Source organism: Misgurnus anguillicaudatus, chromosome 13, assembly GCF_027580225.2.
Source record: "Misgurnus anguillicaudatus chromosome 13, ASM2758022v2, whole genome shotgun sequence".
NCBI classification, from domain to species: domain Eukaryota; kingdom Metazoa; phylum Chordata; class Actinopteri; order Cypriniformes; family Cobitidae; genus Misgurnus; species Misgurnus anguillicaudatus.
In genome coordinates, this window is record NC_073349.2 from 9,302,262 (window position 1) to 9,330,000 (window position 27,739).

At 44.1% G+C, this 27,739-nt stretch overlaps 3 protein-coding genes and 17 non-coding genes across 22 annotated transcripts in view; 1 reads left to right on the forward strand and 19 right to left on the reverse strand.

The window, feature by feature from the left end:
• Nucleotides 1–27,739, forward strand: part of cacnb3a (calcium channel, voltage-dependent, beta 3a) — a 103,745-nt gene that overhangs the window by 13,480 nt on the left and 62,526 nt on the right. The window lies entirely within an intron of this gene.
• trnan-guu (transfer RNA asparagine (anticodon GUU)) lies at nt 6,497–6,570 on the reverse strand. The gene has a single exon. It is a non-coding gene; the product is annotated as a tRNA-Asn (tRNA).
• On the reverse strand, nt 6,803–6,875 carry trnak-cuu (transfer RNA lysine (anticodon CUU)). Its single transcript has one exon. It is a non-coding gene; the product is annotated as a tRNA-Lys (tRNA).
• Nucleotides 8,060–8,132, reverse strand: trnak-cuu (transfer RNA lysine (anticodon CUU)). Its single transcript has one exon. It is a non-coding gene; the product is annotated as a tRNA-Lys (tRNA).
• trnan-guu (transfer RNA asparagine (anticodon GUU)) lies at nt 9,011–9,084 on the reverse strand. The gene has a single exon. It is a non-coding gene; the product is annotated as a tRNA-Asn (tRNA).
• Nucleotides 9,323–9,395, reverse strand: trnak-cuu (transfer RNA lysine (anticodon CUU)). The gene has a single exon. It is a non-coding gene; the product is annotated as a tRNA-Lys (tRNA).
• Nucleotides 10,274–10,347, reverse strand: trnan-guu (transfer RNA asparagine (anticodon GUU)). The gene has a single exon. It is a non-coding gene; the product is annotated as a tRNA-Asn (tRNA).
• On the reverse strand, nt 10,586–10,658 carry trnak-cuu (transfer RNA lysine (anticodon CUU)). Its single transcript has one exon. It is a non-coding gene; the product is annotated as a tRNA-Lys (tRNA).
• trnan-guu (transfer RNA asparagine (anticodon GUU)) lies at nt 11,526–11,599 on the reverse strand. The gene has a single exon. It is a non-coding gene; the product is annotated as a tRNA-Asn (tRNA).
• trnak-cuu (transfer RNA lysine (anticodon CUU)) lies at nt 11,838–11,910 on the reverse strand. Its single transcript has one exon. It is a non-coding gene; the product is annotated as a tRNA-Lys (tRNA).
• Nucleotides 12,789–12,862, reverse strand: trnan-guu (transfer RNA asparagine (anticodon GUU)). Its single transcript has one exon. It is a non-coding gene; the product is annotated as a tRNA-Asn (tRNA).
• On the reverse strand, nt 13,100–13,172 carry trnak-cuu (transfer RNA lysine (anticodon CUU)). The gene has a single exon. It is a non-coding gene; the product is annotated as a tRNA-Lys (tRNA).
• On the reverse strand, nt 14,051–14,124 carry trnan-guu (transfer RNA asparagine (anticodon GUU)). The gene has a single exon. It is a non-coding gene; the product is annotated as a tRNA-Asn (tRNA).
• On the reverse strand, nt 14,363–14,435 carry trnak-cuu (transfer RNA lysine (anticodon CUU)). The gene has a single exon. It is a non-coding gene; the product is annotated as a tRNA-Lys (tRNA).
• On the reverse strand, nt 15,314–15,387 carry trnan-guu (transfer RNA asparagine (anticodon GUU)). The gene has a single exon. It is a non-coding gene; the product is annotated as a tRNA-Asn (tRNA).
• Nucleotides 15,626–15,701, reverse strand: trnak-cuu (transfer RNA lysine (anticodon CUU)). The gene has a single exon. It is a non-coding gene; the product is annotated as a tRNA-Lys (tRNA).
• On the reverse strand, nt 16,760–18,211 carry LOC141369366 (uncharacterized). The gene is made up of 2 exons (XM_073875685.1): nt 17,860–18,211; nt 16,760–17,450 (listed from the first exon to the last, which is right to left on the reverse strand). The coding sequence occupies exons 1-2, from the start codon at nt 18,126–18,128 to the stop codon at nt 16,760–16,762; spliced, it is 960 nt and encodes a 319-aa protein (XP_073731786.1). The 5' UTR covers nt 18,129–18,211.
• LOC129431348 (uncharacterized) lies at nt 17,967–21,822 on the reverse strand. Its single transcript, XM_073874974.1, has 6 exons — nt 20,173–21,822; nt 19,851–20,054; nt 19,298–19,684; nt 19,102–19,166; nt 18,723–18,966; nt 17,967–18,105 (listed from the first exon to the last, which is right to left on the reverse strand). Exons 1-5 carry the CDS (start codon nt 21,545–21,547, stop codon nt 18,784–18,786), a joined length of 2,214 nt encoding a protein of 737 aa, XP_073731075.1. The 5' UTR covers nt 21,548–21,822; the 3' UTR covers nt 17,967–18,105; nt 18,723–18,783.
• On the reverse strand, nt 26,631–26,703 carry trnak-cuu (transfer RNA lysine (anticodon CUU)). Its single transcript has one exon. It is a non-coding gene; the product is annotated as a tRNA-Lys (tRNA).
• Nucleotides 27,582–27,655, reverse strand: trnan-guu (transfer RNA asparagine (anticodon GUU)). Its single transcript has one exon. It is a non-coding gene; the product is annotated as a tRNA-Asn (tRNA).

Below are 27,739 nucleotides of genomic sequence, written 5' to 3' on the forward strand. Positions count from 1 at the left end.
TAGATATTAAGAGAAAGTAAACAGCTGAAAAAGCATGTGTAACAGTATATTGTTTTTGTCTTTTTTATGCTTGTATAAGTTTTTTTGGGAGAATTATGAAAATTGTATTCATTTTTAAATTTTATATTATAACATGAAAACCGTATTAAAAGAACGTATTGTTATCATGATATAAAATTAATCCTATTGTGATATAAGATTTTGGTCATATCGCACAGCCCTAGTGTAAACATATTTTGTATATATATATTATGGACATGTGTGTTGCATTCTTTAACAGTCCGCCTGGAGGCAAAGCCAAATCTTTTATGAAGTCCAGACCCTCAGCTGTCAGAATCTAGAAATTAATGGAATGGCTTTGTTTAGATAAGATTAGCTACTGTAAGTAGATGTGTGTTTAGTCCCTGATAGCTCAGCTCTGTTGTTTCATGTTTTTGCTGTTAATGTAGCTTGAATACAGAGTTGTTTGGTTTGGTTTTCTTTATTTTTATCTTTGTTGGTTGACTGATAAGAGTTTGTTACGATATTTTCTATAACTTGAGTGGGAACATTTGTGAGATTTCTGGGTCTTTGTCCATGAAGGAAAATATGCTGTGCAGGTTACACATTTGCTCCCCTTTAATTGTATTATTTGTCTATGAGAAACAACTGATATGTCATCTGTGATTTTTCTAATGGGAACAGAATACAATAAAAAGTCTCCACTATATTAGATCATAAAAATGTGTGTGTTATAAATGTGTTTACTGCAGTTATAGGGCAGTGAGGTGAAGTTTATTCTGACACACAGGACCAGTGGAGCTGAATATCTCATATTTTCACAATGGTAGTGATGTGTATGTGTGTGTAAAGATTGGTCATTGTACATGAGGGAATATAAGTGAGACATTTGGAAGGAAACTGTTACTTAGCATTATTTCGTGTTTGTGTTGGTTAGTAGGTATGTGCGATATTGGCAAAGAAATTTTGTTGATAATATTTGTGAACTATAACAGACGATATTTTGCATGTTTTAGAAATCATTCTTACAAACTGACTTTTATCTGTCAGATAAACGACAAATAACTTCTCAAGTAACTTCTCTTTACCTGTTGCCATCCTTTGTGCGTGTGTTTGTGTGCGCCCATGTCCGTGCCCCACCTACAACACAGAGATGCCAAAGAACACGATCAGCTGAAGTATTAAAAATGAATATTACGTTGACTTATTACAAGTTGTACACACTCCGCAATGCTATTACACTCTGAATGTGCATGCACACTGTGAGTTTGTGGGCACTGAAACTGTGATGTACTTGATAATATGATTTTGCGCATTATTTAAACAACAATTAAAGGGGGGGTTCAATTGTATTTCAAGCATTCTGACTTATTAACACAGTTATAGAGTTGTTTCCTCATGCTAAATGTAGGCAAAGTGTCAAAAAAGCAGTTGGGTGTGTTACAGAGTATTTCTGTGCCGAATGCACTTCGCCAGGGTTCGTACAAGTTTCGGAAAGTTGTTTTCAATTACTGGTCCAGCTGACGTTTCAGCGATTTCTATACGTATCACTTCTTTATATGGGCACTTCCCCCTGAAAACCCCGCCCACCCGTCAATCAGCGGGAAACGCTAGAACTTGCAAACATATCACGCAACACAGCATTGTTTAATTTCAAAACTCAACAATGACACGAAAGAAGAAGTGTGTTTGTGGATGTACGGAGAAGAAAGTCAGCCTTATGGAAACAATGGATATAGTTTATTATCCGGGGTAGCAGCGGAGTTTTGGGTGTGTGTTTGATGCGCTGGATTTTCCCAACCGGGTCATGACAAGTTGCATGCGGTAAGTAAGACTTCTGTCTTATGTTGGAAATAGTCGCGTGCATATTATATAAATGACAGGAACATGTAGTGAATCATAAGTTAAACAGTGTTGTGTAGTGTTGCATGACTCGCTCCTCCCGCGGTAGTAACTCCTCCTTCTTCATTTTTTTGTACGTTATCGGAAAGATTCAGTAAAGCTAATCTTTCTTTTATAAATCTGATTAAACTAAAGACTCTTCGACGATATAAAGGATGTAATACTACTCTATAGGTACTACAGATTAACATCAGAAATGCAGAAACAGCTTGTGTTACGTGAGTTTTAAGATTTTGCTAAGATATAGCAAACGTATATCTTGCACACCCCTTTTGGTTAGTATCCAAATATATCAAGATATATCTTTCTTGCAGCAGTTTTTAGCATCATGGGACATAGGTCTCTCTTAAGGGAGGTAACCATCAATAATGAAAAGCAATTACAACCCCCACATTACTCATACAATGATAATTGAAAACATGCACAATTGACACTTGAACAAATCCAATGTTCATACCAAATCTATGCTCTTGGTCTTTCTCTCTCTCTCTCTCTCTCTCTCTCTCTCTCTCTCTCTCTCTCTCTCCACTCCCCTGTGTATGGTTCGCTTTGTGTTGAGGCTGTTATTTGCAGCTGACAGAATCAGGCCTGAGATTCAAATATAGGAGGTAGCACATCCATGGTCTCACCAAGCAGAAGACATCTCTCTCACCAGCCCTGAATGTCCCCCCATTTTCTTTTCCATTTCTTCTTTTAACAACATCATTTCTATTCAACATTCCTTTTCGATTCCCTTTTGCCATCACAAGGGGAGCCAAATTTCAATTACCTAATTTTTCACATGCTTGCAGAGAATGGTTTACCAAAACTTACTAGGTTGATCTTTTTCACATTTTCTAGGTTGATAGAAGCACTGGGGACCCAATTATGGCACTTAAAAATGGAAAAAGTCTTGATTTTCATGATACGTCCTCTTGAATATGTATAATGTTCTGTATATTCAGCAGCCACCTTTATTCTGCTGGTGTCAGTGTGGGTTTACAGCATTTTTTGTCTTTACAGTAATACGCATTATCTGACTGCCTTACACCGTATTTATTTTATTTTTTTTACTTACGACCGTCTGCCTGATAATGAGATTGTAGTATTTTTCATAACCTTGGGTTGTTGAAAATTTATGGGGATATCTGCGATATGGTAAATCTATGGAGATAAGACGAGGTGATGATCTATGCGTTGTAAGGGGGAACCAAGGGTTGAGGAGAGGTGGGGATTTTGTGCTATATTTGGTGTTGCAGTGAAGGCGGGTGTGGGCGCGAACCGAGATTCATCCGCCACTAGAGATTTATTGGGAAAGGGTGTTGGGTAAACATCTGCATACAGCTGATTTGGGGGCTTGGATGTGGGGTGGAGAAAGAGGTGTGGATGTGATGCTTAACTTAAGTGGGTCTTTGTTATGGAACGTTATGGAAATTCCTTTCTTTTCAAAAACAACGGTATTGTAAGACTAGCAGACCCTGCAAGTGAAATGATTATGGAGTTATAGAGTAAAATATGATAGTAATGAATGAATTGATATGCAGGGACCCATATTTGCTGTGTCAGCACATATAGACTTAAATGTATAGCGGAGGATTTTCTCGAATTTTAGAAAAGAACCGCCTTCTCCACTTTTTTAAAAAATGCAATTGCGCAACACTTCTGATTGACAACTAGGAGGACCAATAGTCTTGATGATCCACCCGGAAAAAGAAAATCCTCCACAATACTTTTAAAGGGATACTTCACCGATTTAGCATTCAGCTTTGTATCTGTAGAAACCCGGCAGTATTACTGAATGACCATGTTTCCCTCCATCATTTCCCCCTGAGAGGAGAGATATCTGCATTTTGGTTATGCAAAAAAGTCCTCCGATGATGCAAAAATCGTCATATTACATCATCGGAGGACTTTTTTGCAGAACCAAAATGCAGATATCTCTCCTCTCAGGGGGAAATGAGGGAGGGAAACATGGTCATTCAGTAATACTGCCGGGTTTCTACAGATACAAAGCTGAATGCTAAATCGGTGAAGTATCCCTTTAAGTAGTGGTGCTTGCTTAGGAAGTATCACTATTACTATTGCTTTTAATAGTCAATAAATGTGGAAAAAAATCACTCATGGGTACTTTTTACTAATATGTGTGTTTCCTAAAAATGACTTATGACTTATGTGTTGTTAGCTAACTGCACTACCATACATGCACAGTACATACTTAGCATGGCAACAACCCTAAACATGTCACAGGATAACACTGCAAACAGCACTATGCCCGAGAACTGTGATGATGATTTTTTAATAGACCATGTACTACCAACACAATCCCATGGCAATTGGTACATATTTTATGAGGAATTAATTCCTACAACCAGATTTGTACAGTGATTAGTGGTGGGGTAAAGTTTTATTATTGTTTTTTGCTCTTATGTTATTTAGGGCTGGGCGGTATATCGGGTTTAGTCAATACCATTGATATCGATATAGTTTAATGCAACACACATATGCGCGCAAAGATGCACACTGGCCGGACCAGACCCCGCTCACTCCAGCACAAAGTACTATGCGACATGGAGAAACATGCAGAAACTCTTTAAGTCGTGATGCTTGTATGTACCTCATGAATGTAGACAAAAACTACAGCCGGTAACACATCACCGAACTTTATGCTAATGTGTTCACACGCACCACACTCGCGCAAATAATTTGCCTTAAATATGACTAATTTTGAATATTTTTTGTAATAAAATCTTTTGCAATTGTTTACATGTCAATGAATATGTAAATATGCTGTTCCGGTAGCATTTACACAGTGCGTAACAAGCAGATGTCCTCAATATGCTGCGTTTCGCATAACTCTAAACAGTGAATCTAGTAGTTTTTGTAATCTAATTTCTTACCTTTTGGCATAGTCAATGTGGTATTAAAAATGAATTATGTAGTGATTTGCACAGCAACTACATCAGCGCTGAATACCTGAGGTAATTTTATGTTATAGACCTCAGCAATGATCTTCCCTTACGAAAATTAACCATGTTTTATTGTGGTAAAAGTGTAGTAACCATGTTTTTTTGGTCTATTGATTGCTATCAGCAAAACCATGGTTTTACTACACTAACTATTTAACTATGGTTTTTGAAAACCATGATTGTCAAAACCATGGATATTTTGTAGTTACTATGGTTTTACTACAATAACCATGGTTTTTTGGTTTTAACTGTAGTAAAACCATGGTTAATTTCCGTAAGGGTTTTCCACTGTCATTTTGAGTGCGAGTGCACTTGAAGATGTCAATGGTTTATCGTTCACCAGGTGGAAAAAATTGCCCAGAAATTGAACTAGTTGAACTAGAATAAAACTAGTTATCATTATAATGTGAACGGCACTTTAACGCCTTCTGTTTCAAGTCTAGTTCAAATTTTCTGTTCTTAATACACAATTTTTTCTAGCTGTAGTTGGCCCACCGATGGAAATTCCCAAAAGAAACCTACATCAAAACAATATATATCACTAAACAGACAACATCACAATGGTTTTGGTTTTGAGGGTGATTAATTACTTGAGACAGTAGATATGACAAAGAAAGGGCTGAGTAAGCCAATACAACCTTTCTGTACTGAGCCAGAGAGAAGCTTGTATGTTAATATCTGCACTCTCTTCTTTTGTCTCTCTACTGTTGTAAATAATACATACTCATGAAAATGATTCCTGACATGTTTGTTTAAAGGTCAAATAAATCTGCACACATATTGCTGTTTTGATATTGCTGGCCAGTAACTGTGCTGATTGGCTGATTATTATAAAATTACACAAAACTTAACGCGAGTAAAGCCAAGCTCACGATACGCGGGTTCGGGACGGATTTAGCTATCGCAGGCAGAATATTCAAGGCCCGCTGCAAAGACTCTAGCTCGTGGCCGAGTCGATGCTCGTTGCAGTTGGTGATGCTTGTTGTTTTTGAGCAGACCAGCGGTGTGATCAGAGCCCATCTCGCAGTCACAGATGCTGCAATATTGTCAGACCTGTTTGATATTATTACCAGTTGATCTTGTAGTGTGTCAAGCTAGTCACGGTGCAAACGATATAAACAGAGAAAGGCTGGCAAAGTTCTCTCATGAATCCATGTGAGAAAATGCTTTTTGAGCCATTGGTCATGACTGTCTCTTCACCGTAGGTCTTGCAGTTTCCACGCCTTTTTTGCATTGTTTTGTGTAGTATGCGCACAGTCGTGATAAGAAACGATAGTTGACAAAACCTTGTTGTGTGAGCGCCACAGCGTTTCCGTTAGTCTCACAGTCCTCTGGTGTGAACTTGCCTTAACACAACAACCTAGTTCAGTCATGGTTTTCATTGGGTTTAGGCTCAGTCTTAGAGGTTTTTCCTTTGGTGGCACCACGGTATGCCTTTTCACAGTTTCTTTTTAAACTCTGGGTCAGCGAGCTTGAACACTCGGACCAGTCAATCCTGCAAATAAACTCTCCAAGAAAGTCAGTAGAGTAGAACAAATGCAGAAGCAGAGGCCTATTTGTCTTTCGGTCGGCGATACCTTCATTGCTACAGGCGGCCACAACATCCACGTGCTCCAGTTGTGCTCCGCTTGGCACTGAAAAGCTTGCGACATCCCTGGGTGGGCTCGAACCACCAACCTTTCGGTTAACAGCCGAACGCGCTAACCGATTGCGCCACAGAGACACACGAGCGCGTGGCATGGTGGTAAAAAATGTTGTTTGAGCGAGCGCAAAGGAAAACGTGAAGCGTGGCGTCACAACCATGTACGTAGGGGAGCTTGTTATCTGAGAACCCACTTTTGCAACAGAAACTCAAGGACGCCTTGGTCAGAATCTTTCCAAGAAGCTGCCCAAAGACCACTTGGCCCGGAAGCCAGGGCTGCAGCGAAAAGCTCCAACGAGAAAAGCAGCTAACACGCCCAACGTGGGGCTCGAACCCACGACCCTGAGATTAAGAGTCTCATGCTCTACCGACTGAGCTAGCCGGGCACCCGCACGTGTGCTCTGCTGGCTGACGTCAAGGTGTTCCCATCTTGAAGGAACGGCAATCACAGATGCCTTGCATGTCGCGCGAGTAAAGCCAAGCTCACTCTACGCGGGTTCTGGACGGATTTTGCTATCGCAGGCAGAATATTCAAGGCCCGCTGCAAAGACTCTGGCTCGTGGCCGAGTCGATGCTCGTTGCAGTTGGTGATGCTTGTTGTTTTTGAGCAGACCAGCTGCGTGATCAGAGCCCATCTCGCAGTCACAGATGCTGCAATATTGTCAGACCTGTTTGATATTATTACCATTTGATCTTGTAGTGTGTCAAGCTAGTCACGGTGCAAACGATATAAACAGAGAAAGGCTGGCCAAGTTCTCTCATGAATCCATGTGAGAAAATGCTTTTTGAGCCATTGGTCATGACTGTCTCTTCACCGTAGGTCTTGCAGTTTCCACGCCTTTTTCCCATTGTTTTGTGTAGTATGCGCACAGTCGTGATAAGAAACGATAGTTGACAAAACCTTGTTGTGTGAGCGCCACAGCGTTTCCGTTAGTCTCACAGTCCTCTGGTGTGAACTTGCCTTAACACAACAACCTAGTTCAGTCATGGTTTTCATTGGGTTTAGGCTCAGTCTTAGAGGTTTTTCCTTTGGTGGCACCACGGTATGCCTTTTCACAGTTTCTTTTTAAACTCTGGGTCAGCGAGCTTGAACACTCGGACCAGTCAATCCTGCAAATAAACTCTCCAAGAAAGTCAGTAAAGTAGAACAAATGCAGAAGCAGAGGCTTATTTGTCTTTCGGTCGGCGATACCTTCATTGCTACAGGCGGCCACACCTTCCACGTGCTCCAGTTGTGCTCCGCTTGGCACTGAAAAGCTTCCGACGTCCCTGGGTGGGCTCGAACCACCAACCTTTCGGTTAACAGCCGAACGTTCTAACCGATTGCGCCACAGAGACAGACATGCGCGTGGCGTGGGGGTAAAAAATGCTGTTTGAGCGAGCGCAAAGGAAAACGTGAAGCGTGGCGTCACAACCATGTACGTAGGGGAGCTTGTTTTCTGAGAATCCACTTTTGCAACAGAAACCCAAGGACGCCTTGGTCAGAATCTTTCCAAGAAGCTGCCCAAAGACCACTTGGCCCGGAAGCCAGGGCTGCAGCGAAAAGCTCCAACGAGAAAAGCAGCTAACACGCCCAACGTGGGGCTCGAACCCACGACCCTGAGATTAAGAGTCTCATGCTCTACCGACTGAGCTAGCCGGGCACCGGCACGTGTGCTTTGCTGGCTGACGTCAAGGTGTTCCCATCTTGAAGGAACGGCAATCACAGATGCCTTGCATGTCGCGCGAGTAAAGCCAAGCTCACGCTATGCGGGTTCTGGACGGATTTTGCTATCGCAGGCAGAATATTCAAGGCCCGCTGCAAAGACTCTGGCTCGTGGCCGAGTCGATGCTCGTTGCAGTTGGTGATGCTTGTTGTTTTTGAGCAGACCAGCTGCGTGATCAGAGCCCATCTCGCAGTCACAGATGCTGCAATATTGTCAGACCTGTTTGATATTATTACCATTTGATCTTGTAGTGTGTCAAGCTAGTCACGGTGCAAACGATATAAACAGAGAAAGGCTGGCCAAGTTCTCTCATGAATCCATGTGAGAAAATGCTTTTTGAGCCATTGGTCATGACTGTCTCTTCACCGTAGGTCTTGCAGTTTCCACGCCTTTTTCGCATTGTTTTGTGTAGTATGCGCACAGTCGTGATAAGAAACGATAGTTGACAAAACCTTGTTGTGTGAGCGCCACAGCGTTTCCGTTAGTCTCACAGTCCTCTGGTGTGAACTTGCCTTAACACAACAACCTAGTTCAGTCATGGTTTTCATTGGGTTTAGGCTCAGTCTTAGAGGTTTTTCCTTTGGTGGCACCACGGTATGCCTTTTCACAGTTTCTTTTTAAACTCTGGGTCAGCGAGCTTGAACACTCGGACCAGTCAATCCTGCAAATAAACTCTCCAAAAAAGTCAGTAGAGTAGAACAAATGCAGAAGCGGAGGCCTATTTGTCTTTCGGTCGGCGATACCTTCATTGCTACAGGCGGCCACAACATCCACGTGCTCCAGTTGTGCTCCGCTTGGCACTGAAAAGCTTCCGACGTCCCTGGGTGGGCTCGAACCACCAACCTTTCGGTTAACAGCCGAACGCGCTAACCGATTGCGCCACAGAGACAGACGAGCGAGTGGCGTGGGATGGTGGTAAAAAACGCTGTTTTGAGCGAGCGCAAAGGAAAACGTGAAGCGTGGCGTCACAACCATGTACGTAGGGGAGCTTGTTTTCTGAGAACCCACTTTTGCAACAGAAACCCAAGGACGCCTTGGTCAGAATCTTTCCAAGAAGCTGCCCAAAGACCACTTGGCCCGGAAGCCAGGGCTGCAGCGAAAAGCTCCAACGAGAAAAGCAGCTAACACGCCCAACGTGGGGCTCGAACCCACGACCCTGAGATTAAGAGTCTCATGCTCTACCGACTGAGCTAGCCGGGCACCCGCACGTGTGCTTTGCTGGCTGACGTCAAGGTGTTCCCATCTTGAAGGAACGGCAATCACAGATGCCTTGCATGTCGCGCGAGTAAAGCCAAGCTCACGCTATGCGGGTTCTGGACGGATTTTGCTATCGCAGGCAGAATATTCAAGGCCCGCTGCAAAGACTCTGGCTCGTGGCCGAGTCGATGCTCGTTGCAGTTGGTGATGCTTGTTGTTTTTGAGCAGACCAGCTGCGTGATCAGAGCCCATCTCGCAGTCACAGATGCTGCAATATTGTCAGACCTGTTTGATATTATTACCATTTGATCTTGTAGTGTGTCAAGCTAGTCACGGTGCAAACGATATAAACAGAGAAGGGCTGGCCAAGTTCTCTCATGAATCCATGTGAGAAAATGCTTTTTGAGCCATTGGTCATGACTGTCTCTTCACCGTAGGTCTTGCAGTTTCCACGCCTTTTTCGCATTGTTTTGTGTAGTATGCGCACAGTCGTGATAAGAAACGATAGTTGACAAAACCTTGTTGTGTGAGCGCCACAGCGTTTCCGTTAGTCTCACAGTCCTCTGGTGTGAACTTGCCTTAACACAACAACCTAGTTCAGTCATGGTTTTCATTGGGTTTAGGCTCAGTCTTAGAGGTTTTTCCTTTGGTGGCACCACGGTATGCCTTTTCACAGTTTCTTTTTAAACTCTGGGTCAGCGAGCTTGAACACTCGGACCAGTCAATCCTGCAAATAAACTCTCCAAGAAAGTCAGTAGAGTAGAACAAATGCAGAAGCGGAGGCCTATTTGTCTTTCGGTCGGCGATACCTTCATTGCTACAGGCGGCCACAACATCCACGTGCTCCAGTTGTGCTCCGCTTGGCACTGAAAAGCTTCCGACGTCCCTGGGTGGGCTCGAACCACCATCCTTTCGGTTAACAGCCGAACGCGCTAACCGATTGCGCCACAGAGACAGACGAGCGCGTGGCGTGGGATGGTGGTAAAAAACGCTGTTTTGAGCGAGCGCAAAGGAAAACGTGAAGCGTGGCGTCACAACCATGTACGTAGGGGAGCTTGTTTTCTGAGAACCCACTTTTGCAACAGAAACCCAAGGACGCCTTGGTCAGAATCTTTCCAAGAAGCTGCCCAAAGACCACTTAGCCCGGAAGCCAGGGCTGCAGCGAAAAGCTCCAACGAGAAAAGCAGCTAACACGCCCAACGTGGGGCTCGAACCCACGACCCTGAGATTAAGAGTCTCATGCTCTACCGACTGAGCTAGCCGGGCACCGGCACGTGTGCTTTGCTGGCTGACGTCAAGGTGTTCCCATCTTGAAGGAACGGCAATCACAGATGCCTTGCATGTCGCGCGAGTAAAGCCAAGCTCACGCTACGCGGGTTCTGGACGGATTTTGCTATCGCAGGCAGAATATTCAAGGCCCGCTGCAAAGACTCTGGCTCGTGGCCGAGTCGATGCTCGTTGCAGTTGGTGATGCTTGTTGTTTTTGAGCAGACCAGCTGCGTGATCAGAGCCCATCTCGCAGTCACAGATGCTGCAATATTGTCAGACCTGTTTGATATTATTACCATTTGATCTTGTAGTGTGTCAAGCTAGTCACGGTGCAAACGATATAAACAGAGAAAGGCTGGCCAAGTTCTCTCATGAATCCATGTGAGAAAATGCTTTTTGAGCCATTGGTCATGACTGTCTCTTCACCGTAGGTCTTGCAGTTTCCACGCCTTTTTCGCATTGTTTTGTGTAGTATGCGCACAGTCGTGATAAGAAACGATAGTTGACAAAACCTTGTTGTGTGAGCGCCGCAGCGTTTCCGTTAGTCTCACAGTCCTCTGGTGTGAACTTGCCTTAACACAACAACCTAGTTCAGTCATGGTTTTCATTGGGTTTAGGCTCAGTCTTAGAGGTTTTTCCTTTGGTGGCACCACGGTATGCCTTTTCACAGTTTCTTTTTAAACTCTGGGTCAGCGAGCTTGAACACTCGGACCAGTCAATCCTGCAAATAAACTCTCCAAGAAAGTCAGTAGAGTAGAACAAATGCAGAAGCGGAGGCCTATTTGTCTTTCGGTCGGCGATACCTTCATTGCTACAGGCGGCCACAACATCCACGTGCTACAGTTGGCACTGAAAAGCTTCCGACGTCCCTGGGTGGGCTCGAACCACCATCCTTTCGGTTAACAGCCGAACGCGCTAACCGATTGCGCCACAGAGACAGACGAGCGCGTGGCGTGGGATGGTGGTAAAAAACGCTGTTTTGAGCGAGCGCAAAGGAAAACGTGAAGCGTGGCGTCACAACCATGTACGTAGGGGAGCTTGTTTTCTGAGAACCCACTTTTGCAACAGAAACCCAAGGACGCCTTGGTCAGAATCTTTCCAAGAAGCTGCCCAAAGACCACTTAGCCCGGAAGCCAGGGCTGCAGCGAAAAGCTCCAACGAGAAAAGCAGCTAACACGCCCAACGTGGGGCTCGAACCCACGACCCTGAGATTAAGAGTCTCATGCTCTACCGACTGAGCTAGCCGGGCACCGGCACGTGTGCTTTGCTGGCTGACGTCAAGGTGTTCCCATCTTGAAGGAACGGCAATCACAGATGCCTTGCATGTCGCGCGAGTAAAGCCAAGCTCACGCTACGCGGGTTCTGGACGGATTTTGCTATCGCAGGCAGAATATTCAAGGCCCGCTGCAAAGACTCTGGCTCGTGGCCGAGTCGATGCTCGTTGCAGTTGGTGATGCTTGTTGTTTTTGAGCAGACCAGCTGCGTGATCAGAGCCCATCTCGCAGTCACAGATGCTGCAATATTGTCAGACCTGTTTGATATTATTACCATTTGATCTTGTAGTGTGTCAAGCTAGTCACGGTGCAAACGATATAAACAGAGAAAGGCTGGCCAAGTTCTCTCATGAATCCATGTGAGAAAATGCTTTTTGAGCCATTGGTCATGACTGTCTCTTCACCGTAGGTCTTGCAGTTTCCACGCCTTTTTCGCATTGTTTTGTGTAGTATGCGCACAGTCGTGATAAGAAACGATAGTTGACAAAACCTTGTTGTGTGAGCGCCACAGCGTTTCCGTTAGTCTCACAGTCCTCTGGTGTGAACTTGCCTTAACACAACAACCTAGTTCAGTCATGGTTTTCATTGGGTTTAGGCTCAGTCTTAGAGGTTTTTCCTTTGGTGGCACCACGGTATGCCTTTTCACAGTTTCTTTTTAAACTCTGGGTCAGCGAGCTTGAACACTCGGACCAGTCAATCCTGCAAATAAACTCTCCAAGAAAGTCAGTAGAGTAGAACAAATGCAGAAGCGGAGGCCTATTTGTCTTTCGGTCGGCGATACCTTCATTGCTACAGGCGGCCACAACATCCACGTGCTCCAGTTGTGCTCCGCTTGGCACTGAAAAGCTTCCGACGTCCCTGGGTGGGCTCGAACCACCATCCTTTCGGTTAACAGCCGAACGCGCTAACCGATTGCGCCACAGAGACAGACGAGCGCGTGGCGTGGGATGGTGGTAAAAAACGCTGTTTGAGCGAGCGCAAAGGAAAACGTGAAGCGTGGCGTCACAACCATGTACGTAGGAGAGCTTGTTTTCTGAGAACCCACTTTTGCAACAGAAACCCAAGGACGCCTTGGTCAGAATCTTTCCAAGAAGCTGCCCAAAGACCACTTAGCCCGGAAGCCAGGGCTGCAGCGAAAAGCTCCAACGAGAAAAGCAGCTAACACGCCCAACGTGGGGCTCGAACCCACGACCCTGAGATTAAGAGTCTCATGCTCTACCGACTGAGCTAGCCGGGCACCGGCACGTGTGCTTTGCTGGCTGACGTCAAGGTGTTCCCATCTTGAAGGAACGGCAATCACAGATGCCTTGCATGTCGCGCGAGTAAAGCCAAGCTCACGCTACGCGGGTTCTGGACGGATTTTGCTATCGCAGGCAGAATATTCAAGGCCCGCTGCAAAGACTCTGGCTCGTGGCCGAGTCGATGCTCGTTGCAGTTGGTGATGCTTGTTGTTTTTGAGCAGACCAGCTGCGTGATCAGAGCCCATCTCGCAGTCACAGATGCTGCAATATTGTCAGACCTGTTTGATATTATTACCATTTGATCTTGTAGTGTGTCAAGCTAGTCACGGTGCAAACGATATAAACAGAGAAAGGCTGGCCAAGTTCTCTCATGAATCCATGTGAGAAAATGCTTTTTGAGCCATTGGTCATGACTGTCTCTTCACCGTAGGTCTTGCAGTTTCCACGCCTTTTTCGCATTGTTTTGTGTAGTATGCGCACAGTCGTGATAAGAAACGATAGTTGACAAAACCTTGTTGTGTGAGCGCCACAGCGTTTCCGTTAGTCTCACAGTCCTCTGGTGTGAACTTGCCTTAACACAACAACCTAGTTCAGTCATGGTTTTCATTGGGTTTAGGCTCAGTCTTAGAGGTTTTTCCTTTGGTGGCACCACGGTATGCCTTTTCACAGTTTCTTTTTAAACTCTGGGTCAGCGAGCTTGAACACTCGGACCAGTCAATCCTGCAAATAAACTCTCCAAGAAAGTCAGTAGAGTAGAACAAATGCAGAAGCGGAGGCCTATTTGTCTTTCGGTCGGCGATACCTTCATTGCTACAGGCGGCCACAACATCCACGTGCTCCAGTTGTGCTCCGCTTGGCACTGAAAAGCTTCCGACGTCCCTGGGTGGGCTCGAACCACCAACCTTTCGGTTAACAGCCGAACGCGCTAACCGATTGCGCCACAGAGACAGACGAGCGCGTGGCGTGGGATGGTGGTAAAAAACGCTGTTTTGAGCGAGCGCAAAGGAAAACGTGAAGCGTGGCGTCACAACCATGTACGTAGGGGAGCTTGTTTTCTGAGAACCCACTTTTGCAACAGAAACCCAAGGACGCCTTGGTCAGAATCTTTCCAAGAAGCTGCCCAAAGACCACTTGGCCCGGAAGCCAGGGCTGCAGCGAAAAGCTCCAACGAGAAAAGCAGCTAACACGCCCAACGTGGGGCTCGAACCCACGACCCTGAGATTAAGAGTCTCATGCTCTACCGACTGAGCTAGCCGGGCACCCGCACGTGTGCTTTGCTGGCTGACGTCAAGGTGTTCCCATCTTGAAGGAACGGCAATCACAGATGCCTTGCATGTCGCGCGAGTAAAGCCAAGCTCACGCTACGCGGGTTCTGGACGGATTTTGCTATCGCAGGCAGAATATTCAAGGCCCGCTGCAAAGACTCTGGCTCGTGGCCGAGTCGATGCTCGTTGCAGTTGGTGATGCTTGTTGTTTTTGAGCAGACCAGCTGCGTGATCAGAGCCCATCTCGCAGTCACAGATGCTGCAATATTGTCAGACCTGTTTGATATTATTACCATTTGATCTTGTAGTGTGTCAAGCTAGTCACGGTGCAAACGATATAAACAGAGAAAGGCTGGCCAAGTTCTCTCATGAATCCATGTGAGAAAATGCTTTTTGAGCCATTGGTCATGACTGTCTCTTCACCGTAGGTCTTGCAGTTTCCACGCCTTTTTCGCATTGTTTTGTGTAGTATGCGCACAGTCGTGATAAGAAACGATAGTTGACAAAACCTTGTTGTGTGAGCGCCACAGCGTTTCCGTTAGTCTCACAGTCCTCTGGTGTGAACTTGCCTTAACACAACAACCTAGTTCAGTCATGGTTTTCATTGGGTTTAGGCTCAGTCTTAGAGGTTTTTCCTTTGGTGGCACCACGGTATGCCTTTTCACAGTTTCTTTTTAAACTCTGGGTCAGCGAGCTTGAACACTCGGACCAGTCAATCCTGCAAATAAACTCTCCAAGAAAGTCAGTAGAGTAGAACAAATGCAGAAGCGGAGGCCTATTTGTCTTTCGGTCGGCGATACCTTCATTGCTACAGGCGGCCACAACATCCACGTGCTCCAGTTGTGCTCCGCTTGGCACTGAAAAGCTTCCGACGTCCCTGGGTGGGCTCGAACCACCATCCTTTCGGTTAACAGCCGAACGCGCTAACCGATTGCGCCACAGAGACAGACGAGCGCGTGGCGTGGGATGGTGGTAAAAAACGCTGTTTTGAGCGAGCGCAAAGGAAAACGTGAAGCGTGGCGTCACAACCATGTACGTAGGGGAGCTTGTTTTCTGAGAACCCACTTTTGCAACAGAAACCCAAGGACGCCTTGGTCAGAATCTTTCCAAGAAGCTGCCCAAAGACCACTTAGCCCGGAAGCCAGGGCTGCAGCGAAAAGCTCCAACGAGAAAAGCAGCTAACACGCCCAACGTGGGGCTCGAACCCACGACCCTGAGATTAAGAGTCTCATGCTCTACCGACTGAGCTAAAGCCGGCGCGTGTTAGTCGAGGTAAAGCAACCAAAAGACGGCACAGCGACGCGAGTTCGCGCCTCGCTCAGACCAGTGGTGGAATTCGTGTGACGTGTCAGTTTGACGCTGCTAGTGCACGCATGTGTCATCATCGTTGTCTCCCGCACTTTAATCAATTGTAAATCAGCCCCCCCAGCACTGTAATTGGACACTTTTAATAACGGAATAAAAACTATAAACAGGACTGTCCCTGTTCTTATGGTGTGTTTTATTGATTAAAGACTTGTTTTTGTGTTTACAGCTACAAAATATTGTTTATTCGTAAATTATAGAGTAGCCAAATTAATAGACTATATAAATAGACACAGAAACAATGTGAGGGCAAGGATTAAACATTTATTATTTGCATAGATTTTTAAGGTAAATAAAAAACCAGAACAGCAATGTTATTAAAATAAAATAATAAATAGTAAACATTAATAAAATAAACATTCAACTTAGTAGTGCAATTCTGACGTATCAATGTTAATAATAATAATAATAATAATAATAATAACAAAAACAAAAACTTGCAGTGCACCTTTGACATGTCAGACTAAGAAAATAATATTAAATCAAAACAAACATTTATCACAGTAGTGCAACTTTGAAAGGTCATCCTAAACAATAACAATAAAAAACTTGACCATAAACAAGGTAAACTTAACATTATTTACAGTGTGTATAGCGTGTATATTATTTACAGTGTGTATATAAAATGTGACATTTTTAAGGAGCTGGAGGATTGTCAACATAATAAATAGTAAACATTAATAAAATAAACATTCAACATAGTAGTGCAATTCTGACGTATCAATGTTAATAATAATAATAACAAAAACAAAAATTTGCAGTGCACCTTTGACATGTCAGACTAAATTTTTTTTAAAAATCAAAACAAACATTTATCACAGTAGTGCAACTTTGAAAGGTCATCCTAAACAATAACAATTAAAAACTTGACCATAAACAAGGTAAACTTAACATTATTTACAGTGTGTATAGCGTGTGTATTATTTACAGTGTGTATATAAAATGTGAAATTTTTAAGGAGCTGGAGGATTGTCATTTCCTGTTTTTTTTTTCCCATAACCACGTCCCTCCAGCACAGCCCTCCATTCAACATATGACTGAGTCTCAGTCTCTTTGCAGTACCAGTTGCCAAAGTACTGAAGATGTGATGGTGGCTTTCTCTCTTTGTTGCACTTTCTACAAAGAATAACATCTGTCTTCCTCACATATTTGCGTGTGACAGTTCCAGTGTCCTCCCTCATCTGTTTTCTCTTCCTGTACTGCTGAGTGGAGTAAGGTACAGCTTGACTGGATGTTTGTGTCTGAGCTGATGGTGGCATAGCAGAAGGTAAAGGTACGTTAAAGAACACCACCTGTGAAGTTCCAGGCACTGAAGATGGTGTATCTACAACTGTCGGAAGCTGCAGGGAGGGCAAAATGAAAGGCAGAGAGACGGGTATTGCTGGTGCAATGATAGGGAGTCTTTGATGTGATGGTGGTGCCTGGGAGATGGCTGGAGGTTGTGACCTCCTCTTGAGTTTTGCCTCCCCAGCAGTGTTTCTTGGCAGGACAAAAAGGTGAGGCTCAGCCAAGCTCCCTGGAAATAGGGTCGGCCCTTTCTGCAAAGCCGCAGGAAGCTTCTCAGGTCCAGCCATGGGTGCATCTGGGAAATTGATACCCTGCTTTGTAACCCCCACATCCTGTGACTTGTCACGCTTGGAGAACCTGGAAAAACATAAAACAACCAGTATTAATAAACATTTAAACAAAAATAAAAAAGTGCTGTGATCATTTACTGTTTAATCACGACTATAATGCAACAGCATTACACAGCTGATATCATATAGCAATTGATCACACCCTAGTGTCATGTTGCTTTTGTAAAATGACTACTTTAATTGAAATTAACATTGGATTATGGATTCTTACAGTCTGTTAAAGATCATGTCGTAAGCAATAAATCATATCTTTCATAATAGAAAAGTAAACAGAAGTTGGACTTGTTGATTTGTTTCTAGACCCCCCAAAGCACTCACAGTTACATTCGGTCAACCGTGTCAATTACTTAAAGCAGCTGAGGGCTATACAGAGGGTTCATGTTTTGGTATAGCGGTAACAATGCTAATTTACTCACCAGTCTGAGATTGTTTTAGCGTTCATCTGTGGAAGCTGGATGGTGGTTTCTCTCATCACCCTATCATTGGTGAGGATGCACTCTCGGATATGTCTGTAGACCCGTGCAATCATTGTGAAGCGGGTGACCCTCTCTCCATTATCACGCACCGCGTTTTGGTAGAGAGCACAGAGCCTTATGAAGATGCCCTCCACCACTCTGTTGCAGTCAGGCCTCTGTGCAGGACTACGATTCCCAACGAAACATCTACAAATTACAGCAGAATTCATATTATTAATGTAAAATTGATTTCAGTGTGTGAACTTTTCTCTGTTGAGTTTATTGTTTTTTTTCTGTCAGATTTGCTATGTGTTGTCTAAATGTTAATTTGTAATATCTGTGCAGAGTTATGTTGTCTTGTTTGTTTTCTGGGTCGATGTTGAAATATCATATCAATAAATTAGGAATCTACTCTTTTACTGTGTTGTGGCATTATCACAGCTTTGGACAAAAAGTGTCTTAAACTGTTGTTAAACACAGAGATTATTTTTGTGATAATCCAAAAGTCTATGAGAAAATACACTGGCTTTTTTGAGAGGGTCAGCCAACAAAAATATGTCATCCCTGTGGCACTATATAATGACCCCGGTCTGCGTTTTTTCAACGATGTATGGTTAGAACTGTGTCCAGAGGAATGTAACTTACATAACATAAAATCAGCATTAAACGTAAATCACAACTAACAATTTTTGTTATATCTAGGCCAAGTATGAACTTAACAGGCTGCAGGAAGATAAGCTAGTCATAATTCGTCAGGTTATCTTTTTATAAAAATCAAAACCCTTAAACAAATCAAAACCCCGTATTTGCTAAATTTAGCATACCTTCTGGTGCTCTCCACACCTGGTGCCACATTCTTCTTACTGGCCCTGAATCGTCCCTGTTTTAGGTTGGTTTGGTGACGTGGCGAGTAAGTGGTCTTTTTCTTATCAAACTCCCCCATAGGTTGATGATTTGATCAGACTCTTCTCCAGTTAAGGCCAGACGGTGTTCTCTAAGGTTGAACAAATACTCTGCCAAGTCCTGCACAGCTCCATAACCTTCAATATTATCGGGTCCAACACAATCCTAAAATGAAAGATCATTTAGCAACTTTTGAAAGCACCAATGAATACAAATATTCACATGAAAGCACAGCCAACATAACCCAGATTTTGTTTGCATACATGTATATGTACATTAAAAAAGAAACCGTGCCCTTACATCATGCAAAGGGTTCTCTTCAGATGTTGGAAGGTCAGTTTCTGTGGACCCTTGGTTACCTGGGGCTACATGAAAAAGGTAAATATTTAGTTTACATTTGTATTTATCTTTCAATATGACAAATATTCATTTAGAGTCATTTAGAGTTAGTGTGACAACAAACAACTCTCAATAAAAATACTTTGGTAAAACTCACAGCTATGTGCGCCAGGAGATAGTGCTGGCTGAGTGTGCAGTGAGCTGGAAACAGAAGATGTGACTGGTACTGGAGGGACCACAGACAGTGATGACGTAGAGCTGGTGACAGGAGATCTCACTGGTGACACATACAGTGATGACTTGGGTCTGGTTGCCGGAGGGGTTGAAGATGATGCTGCAGACACTGATGCTTGTGAAGCAGCAGAAGGTATCCGCTCTGTGTCAAAGGTGGGGACAGTGATGTCTTGAAACTCCTCAAGTTCATCATAAGTTTCCTCCACCTCTATAGCAACCTCAGTGGTCTCAGACTCTTCAATGGCCAACCTGTAGTCCTGCAGAACTTTACCAGTTTGCTGGTAAAGATACTCTACTCCGATAAGTTCACCTTTAAAATATTAAAACAATGACAATTAGATAATATACCAGAATATTATATTATTACTCTTTATTATAACACTGTGTGTGTGTGTGTGTGTGTGTGTGTGTGTGTGTGTGTGTGTGTGTGTGTGTGTGTGTGTAATTGTCACCAAAAACAACAAACAGTTATCTACCAGTGTACTTTCTTGGCCCAACATAAGGGCTGATTTTCATGCCCATGACCTCCTCTGAAAGAATATTGGCAGCATGACGGAGAAGATGACTATAGGAATGTGGCTGCTGCTCATCAGTTGTTGCTGCCACAGCCCGGTCCTCATTCCACCTTGCAAGTCCATCCAATAGATACGCCTGAAAAAAGGTGTCACTTGCCAGCGTGCCTGTACATTAAAAAATCATATAAATACATAAATAACTGTTCTTGCTATTCTCATAATTATTTCATTATATAATTAAGTAAAATCTTATTAAAAAAATTCTGTGACTAAAATTACTTACCTGGGATGAATCTGTTGAGGTGCAGATGAAAAGACTCCAGCGAAGTAGAACCTCTGGCACAGCGGTAAGTTGGCAGACGATGCCCTCCCTTCATTAAAGTGCCCGTCTGCATGTAGAGCTGCACACCTTGAGGATCCTGGATGCAGGCCACATGCTTTCGCTGGGACTTTATGATCTCAGTCATCCGGGCTGAGTTTATTAAAGGGACTCCCAGAGTGTCACGACCAGCATCTCCTTCAAAGGCCTGAATGAGGCTCTCAATCATCGTCAGGGTCTCCTTGGTCCCACGAGTGGTTCTCCTGCAATGTAGGGCTAGCTCGCTACGGCTGATACGGCGCAGTACATCAGCTTCAGATGATGGTCTCCAGTCAGCTTCTAGCTCTGCACGCTTTGCCATCTTCAGGGCCGTCAGGTCGTCCTGGTCCCACATGAAAATACAGTGGCTGAGGCGACTCATAAATGTGGCATATAACGGGTGACAGTCAGTGGTGCAACCCACAGAAAATCTCCGCATAAAGTGCCATATATCCAACCGGATGGTCATTTGCTCCCACTCTTCAAACATCCTCCTCAGAAGAGTGTTGCCACAGCAGTCTCGGTCCACATACAGTACCTTGGGAGGAGCTACCCCAGCCACTCTGTATCTCCTAATGAGGCCTTCAATCATTGGCCCAAGACCAAAACCCTCACTTGCTGTGAGCACGGACATGATCACCTGTCCATGCTCATTTCCAACATTGGTTGCCCAGGCAGCGGTGCCATAGCTGGGTCCTGCTAGTTTTCTGGCTACTTTTTTTGTGGAATCCATTTTTAAGATCCGACCATATTGTGATGTTATAGCGGCCTTGATCTCATCCAGCCGTTGCAGGACATCCTGGGCATAGACCTGCATCAGCCACCGGTGCTTAGGGACAGAAGGCATTGGAGGAAGCGGTTCAAATGTCACAGGCAGTATCAGGCTTGATGTGACAGCACTGGCAATCCCCTTGCAATCTGTAAGATATTGGACTGTTTTTTGCAACCAGACCTCAGCATGACGCTCCTGCAGCTTGCGCTGGATCTGGCTGCTGCTGTTTCCCAGGCCTCGTTGACGCATCAAACATACTACCTGAAAGTCACATGCAAGTTTTGAGGTTAGAATGCAGGGGAACTGCACTCTGTGGCCAATGTCGAGTTGGGAGACGATATCATGGCTCCAGCTGATGACCTTTCTCTTACATCTTCGGCAGGCCAGGTACTCAGATGCCACAAAGTACATACTATTTAAAGCAATCACGACCCTGATCTTTTGATGCAGGCCAGCTGAGGTCAGAAGGTCTTTCTGACAGTCTGGATGTGGACAGGTCAGCTTCAATTGCCACAGCTTTCGTGGCATCCAGAGCAGCAGAGGATGGCCAAAGTAATTCTCCAAGGAAGGAGCACTACTGGTCTTCAGTGGTACCGGTGGAGGATACCACCAAAGTTTATCCACCCTGTTATAGATCAGCTCAGGACGGCCTGGTGCAGCCCACCTGAACAGGGCCTTGGATATCCACCTTTGGTCTACTTCAGGCAGGGTGTGTATCCATCCAGCTGGAAGACAGACTCGTTTTGCTGGAAAAAAACATAAACACTAATTCACATTGTTGCACCAACAAGGCTTCAATTAAGCCTAGAATTTGACAGACAGTTTAGAGCTAATCCAGGGTTTGTTGATCTTAGTTTAATTTTAATTTGACTTGTGTTGCACTACTTCAATTTAAACACAGATTAACAAATCTTAGATTAAAGTCGGGTCGGTGAGGGTGGCTGTGGGCCCTGTGGCTCCCTCAATGGACACAGTTGGATGGGTGAGGCTGGCAGAGGGTCGTGCACGTGCCTGGGCCAAAGCTACAAAACAAAACAAGGGACAATTAAACATGACTCCTGAACAGCAACAAATACAAAAAACAAACCAAGTATTTTACATATAAATGTTTGCTTACAAGGTGTGGTTTTGATGGGGGAAACCATCCTTTTTATGGTCTTGGTCAGGGTTCTTTGGTCAGGCAACTTCCCAACCAAGAGGGAGCGTAGAGAGGCAGTGGAAGCATGGGTGGTGGCAGCGTGCTGGGTGGGTGCAGCGTGCTGGGTAGGTGCAGCGTGCTGGGTGGGTGCAGCGTGCTGGGTGGGTGCAGCGTGCTGGGTGGGTGCAGCGTGCTGAGTAGGAGCATCGTGCTTGGAAGCTTTTGCATCATTTTGCTCTTCCTTCATAGCAATGGCAATTTTGCCAGAAGGAAAGAGCTCAATATACTCCCTGAAACTCCCCTTGTTGTGGGCATGTTCTTGAGAGTCTTTGCTGCCTCCTGTGGGGTCCCTCTTCATAGATGCAACCAGGTAAGCAGCATACCCTAGTGCATTTTCTGCAACCCACCTGAATGTTTGCCCACGAAAGATACCAAACTGGATTTCAAAGAAACCCAGCAGGTGCTTTCTGTTAGCTGGATCTCCATGGTGCTGACTTAAGCTTTTCTTGGCCTTGTCCAGCACAGCCTCCGGGGACAGGGGTCTTGTGTAAGGCTTTCCTTTGTTGGCTTCCTTCACCTTTGCTGCTTCCAGTGTGTCCGAAAGATTCAGACTGCCATCAGCCCGTCTCCTGAAGCGAGGCTCCATCTGAATTAAAAAATGAAGATATAAATATTACAGAGAAAAAGAAAACACATTTGTTAATCCAGCTGTGTAAATTACATTACTATATGGGCAATTCCTTACAAATGCTAACTTTATCATGAAACATTTTTTACCAAAGATTTTCACTGCATTTATTGCTTAGATGTCAAAAATTTGTGGTTTTTATACCCGTGTGAGGTCTCTTTCTTAAAGATTTTAAAGCATTTTAAGTATGTCTTTTTCATAATCATATAAAAACCATTTCAGAACTGTCACATCCATAACAGTACATATTCCTCTTTAATGCACACATGAAAATTACATTTAAATGCATTGTTTTTGTTCTAAAAAAGGGTCATCTCTTCTCCATTTGTTTTGTTTTTGGCTTCTGGTTTGTGCATAATAATTCACTGAAATCCTACAAATGTTTTCTCTCAAAAACGTGTGTCTTTTTTTCACTTCCATAACATTCATAACAGTCCCTCATCTAAAATAGAAAACTTGTGCATAGATTGATATTATTTTGATGTCTGATAACAAACATATTGACTCTGACTATTTATATTTCATGTTTTGACAAAAAAAATCACATTAATAACGCAGAAATTGCATATATTTACTCATGATCACCTTACAGTGTTGCTTTTTATTATTCTATGTATATAAATATGTATATTTTTCCAACAGATTCAAAATGTTAACTTACATATCAGCATTATATTCCAGAGTAAGCTCTAATAACGTTAAAAGTAAAGCATTTAACGTTAAATCATGCATTTACAATTGATTTAGCTAAAACAAGTAAGTTTAGCATCAAAATACACTTAAAGGTTCTAAAAATAGAAGCATGTAACTTACTGTGTACGAAGCTGTGGTAAAGCTGTAGTAACTTACAGTTATACTTTATTGCTCTGTGAATCTATAAAACATACAGATTAACTTACAGTATAACAATTATAACAACAACATATAAAATAACAATTGATGTTTAATTAAAAGTTTGTATTAATGACCTAAATTACAAAGCTAATGTTAGCCTGGCTAACGGTACAGGTGTTTCGTTTAAAACAATTAAAAATTTGCTACTGTACTAAAAATAGAAGCATGTAACTTACAGTGTACGAAGTTGTAGTAAAGATGTAGTAAACTGTAACGTTATACTTTATTTTGATTACTCGGCAAATCTATAAAACATATAAGTTTGATTACAGTAACGTTATAACGATTACAACAACACACACATATATATATATATATACATATATATAAAATAACAATTGACGTTTAATTATTAGTTTGGATTAATTACCTAAATTACAAAGCTAGTCTGTGCTAGAGGTTTTTCGTTTAAAACAATTTAAAATATTTGCTACTTTATTTTTGTTGACAAGTGACTTACCTGAAGATGTTTCTCCGGTCGTAATCCGCAAGCTCTGGGGGGCTCTTGACGTTGATTGGTCAATTCTTGGTTGTTACTAGCAGACAGGTTCATGATAGCGATACGAGCGCTGATTGGTCATTGCATGCGAATCTTGGTTTCAGCCAGGAGCGCTGATTGGCCATTGCTTGCAAATCTTGGTTTCAGCCGGGAACGCTGATTGGCCGTTGCTTGCAAATCTTGGTTTCAGCCGGGAACGCTGATTGGCCGTTGCTTGCGAATCTTGGTTTCATCCGGGAACGCTGATTGGCCGTTGCTTGCAAATCTTGGTTTCAGCGGGGAACGTGATTGGCTGTCATAACCAAGAATAACCACGACTTACAGGTGGCAGGGAGAGCTAGCCGGGCACCGGCACGTGTGCTTTGCTGGCTGACGTCAAGGTGTTCCCATCTTGAAGGAACGGCAATCACAGATGCCTTGCATGTCGCGCGAGTAAAGCCAAGCTCACGCTACGCGGGTTCTGGACGGATTTTGCTATCGCAGGCAGAATATTCAAGGCCCGCTGCAAAGACTCTGGCTCGTGGCCGAGTCGATGCTCGTTGCAGTTGGTGATGCTTGTTGTTTTTGAGCAGACCAGCTGCGTGATCAGAGCCCATCTCGCAGTCACAGATGCTGCAATATTGTCAGACCTGTTTGATATTATTACCATTTGATCTTGTAGTGTGTCAAGCTAGTCACGGTGCAAACGATATAAACAGAGAAAGGCTGGCCAAGTTCTCTCATGAATCCATGTGAGAAAATGCTTTTTGAGCCATTGGTCATGACTGTCTCTTCACCGTAGGTCTTGCAGTTTCCACGCCTTTTTCGCATTGTTTTGTGTAGTATGCGCACAGTCGTGATAAGAAACGATAGTTGACAAAACCTTGTTGTGTGAGCGCCGCAGCATTTCCGTTAGTCTCACAGTCCTCTGGTGTGAACTTGCCTTAACACAACAACCTAGTTCAGTCATGGTTTTCATTGGGTTTAGGCTCAGTCTTAGAGGTTTTTCCTTTGGTGGCACCACGGTATGCCTTTTCACAGTTTCTTTTTAAACTCTGGGTCAGCGAGCTTGAACACTCGGACCAGTCAATCCTGCAAATAAACTCTCCAAGAAAGTCAGTAGAGTAGAACAAATGCAGAAGCGGAGGCCTATTTGTCTTTCGGTCGGCGATACCTTCATTGCTACAGGCGGCCACAACATCCACGTGCTCCAGTTGGCACTGAAAAGCTTCCGACGTCCCTGGGTGGGCTCGAACCACCAACCTTTCGGTTAACAGCCGAACGCGCTAACCGATTGCAACAGACTGGGCAGAGGGGCCAGCAGTCTGGTTGTAGGAGGCAGCAGGCTGGGCAGAGGGGCTAGCAGGCTGAGTGGAGGAGGCAGCAGCCATGGTGAATGAGGCAGCAGGCTGGGCAGAGGGGACAGCAGGCTTAGTGGAGGAGAGAGACTCAGGGGAGGGCAGAAATTGGGATGAGACAGAGAAGCTTGGGTCATCGGTAAGACTTGACACAGTAACATCATGTGTTTCGTCTTCCCCGAAGCCCTCGTCTTCTTCTGCCTCTTCTTCATCCACATCCTCCAGCATGTTCTCTGTCTCTTCTGAGTCAGGGTCCACTACCAGGGGCTGTCCAGTCTGACTCAGGAGGTAGTCAACACCAAGAAGCTCTCCTGTAAAGAAAAAGTTTGGAAACCATTAATATTTTTCAATTTTCTTGAAAGAAGTCTTTTATGTGCATCAAGCCTGCAAAAATACAACAAAGAACAGTTATACTGTAAAATTTTATTGTAATATTTAAAATAGTACTTTTCTATTTTAATATACTTCTAAAATCTAATTTATTTTATGATGCAAAGCTGAATTTATCATCATCATTACTCAAGTCTTCAGTGTCACATGATCCTTTAGAAATCATTCTAATGTTGGAAATGGTTGTGCTGCTTGATGCTTTTTATATTCTGTGATACTTTTTTCAGGTTTCACTTATAAATAAACATTTTAAAAAGAACAGCATCACTTAAAATAGAAATATTTTGTAACAATAATCATGTGACTCAAGACTGGAGTAATGATGTGAAAATTCAGTGTTGCATCACAGAAATAAATTATACTTTAAAGCATATTAAAATTGTTTAAACAAATCATTTTAAGAATTTTCACAATGCGCCACAGAGACAGACGAGCGCGTGGCGTTGGATGGTGGTAAAAAACGCTGTTTTGAGCGAGCGCAAAGGAAAACGTGAAGCGTGGCGTCACAACCATGTACGTAGGGGAGCTTGTTTTCTGAGAACCCACTTTTGCAACAGAAACCCAAGGACGCCTTGGTCAGAATCTTTCCAAGAAGCTGCCCAAAGACCACTTGGCCCGGAAGCCAGGGCTGCAGCGAAAAGCTCCAACGAGAAAAGCAGCTAACACGCCCAACGTGGGGCTCGAACCCACGACCCTGAGATTAAGAGTCTCATGCTCTACCGACTGAGCTAGCCGGGCACCCGCACGTGTGCTTTGCTGGCTGACGTCAAGGTGTTCCCATCTTGAAGGAACGGCAATCACAGATGCCTTGCATGTCGCGCGAGTAAAGCCAAGCTCACGCTATGCGGGTTCTGGACGGATTTTGCTATCGCAGGCAGAATATTCAAGGCCCGCTGCAAAGACTCTGGCTCGTGGCCGAGTCGATGCTCGTTGCAGTTGGTGATGCTTGTTGTTTTTGAGCAGACCAGCTGCGTGATCAGAGCCCATCTCGCAGTCACAGATGCTGCAATATTGTCAGACCTGTTTGATATTATTACCATTTGATCTTGTAGTGTGTCAAGCTAGTCACGGTGCAAACGATATAAACAGAGAAAGGCTGGCCAAGTTCTCTCATGAATCCATGTGAGAAAATGCTTTTTGAGCCATTGGTCATGACTGTCTCTTCACCGTAGGTCTTGCAGTTTCCACGCCTTTTTCGCATTGTTTTGTGTAGTATGCGCACAGTCGTGATAAGAAACGATAGTTGACAAAACCTTGTTGTGTGAGCGCCACAGCGTTTCCGTTAGTCTCACAGTCCTCTGGTGTGAACTTGCCTTAACACAACAACCTAGTTCAGTCATGGTTTTCATTGGGTTTAGGCTCAGTCTTAGAGGTTTTTCCTTTGGTGGCACCACGGTATGCCTTTTCACAGTTTCTATTTAAACTCTGGGTCAGCGAGCTTGAACACTCGGACCAGTCAATCCTGCAAATAAACTCTCCAAGAAAGTCAGTAGAGTAGAACAAATGCAGAAGCGGAGGCCTATTTGTCTTTCGGTCGGCGATACCTTCATTGCTACAGGCGGCCACAACATCCACGTGCTCCAGTTGTGCTCCGCTTGGCACTGAAAAGCTTCCGACGTCCCTGGGTGGGCTCGAACCACCAACCTTTCGGTTAACAGCCGAACGCGCTAACCGATTGCGCCACAGAGACAGACGAGCGCGTGGCGTGGGATGGTGGTAAAAAACGCTGTTTTGAGCGAGCGCAAAGGAAAACGTGAAGCGTGGCGTCACAACC

Bases quoted from the DNA above. Each gene is read 5' to 3' on its own strand.
- LOC141369366 (XM_073875685.1), bottom strand. From the start codon at position 18,128: ATGAATTCTGCTGTAATTTGTAGATGTTTCGTTGGGAATCGTAGTCCT. The intron at 17,451-17,859 runs GTGAGTAAATTA...ATGTTTTTCCAG, and splicing joins GCTAAAACAATCTCAGACTG to GTTCTCCAAGCGTGACAAGT.
- LOC129431348 (XM_073874974.1), bottom strand. From the start codon at position 21,547: ATGCCACGAAAGCTGTGGCAATTGAAGCTGACCTGTCCACATCCAGAC. The intron at 20,055-20,172 runs GTAAGTAATTTT...TTTAATGTACAG, and splicing joins CCTCAACAGATTCATCCCAG to GCACGCTGGCAAGTGACACC. The intron at 19,685-19,850 runs GTAGATAACTGT...AATATTTTAAAG, and splicing joins TGGGCCAAGAAAGTACACTG to GTGAACTTATCGGAGTAGAG.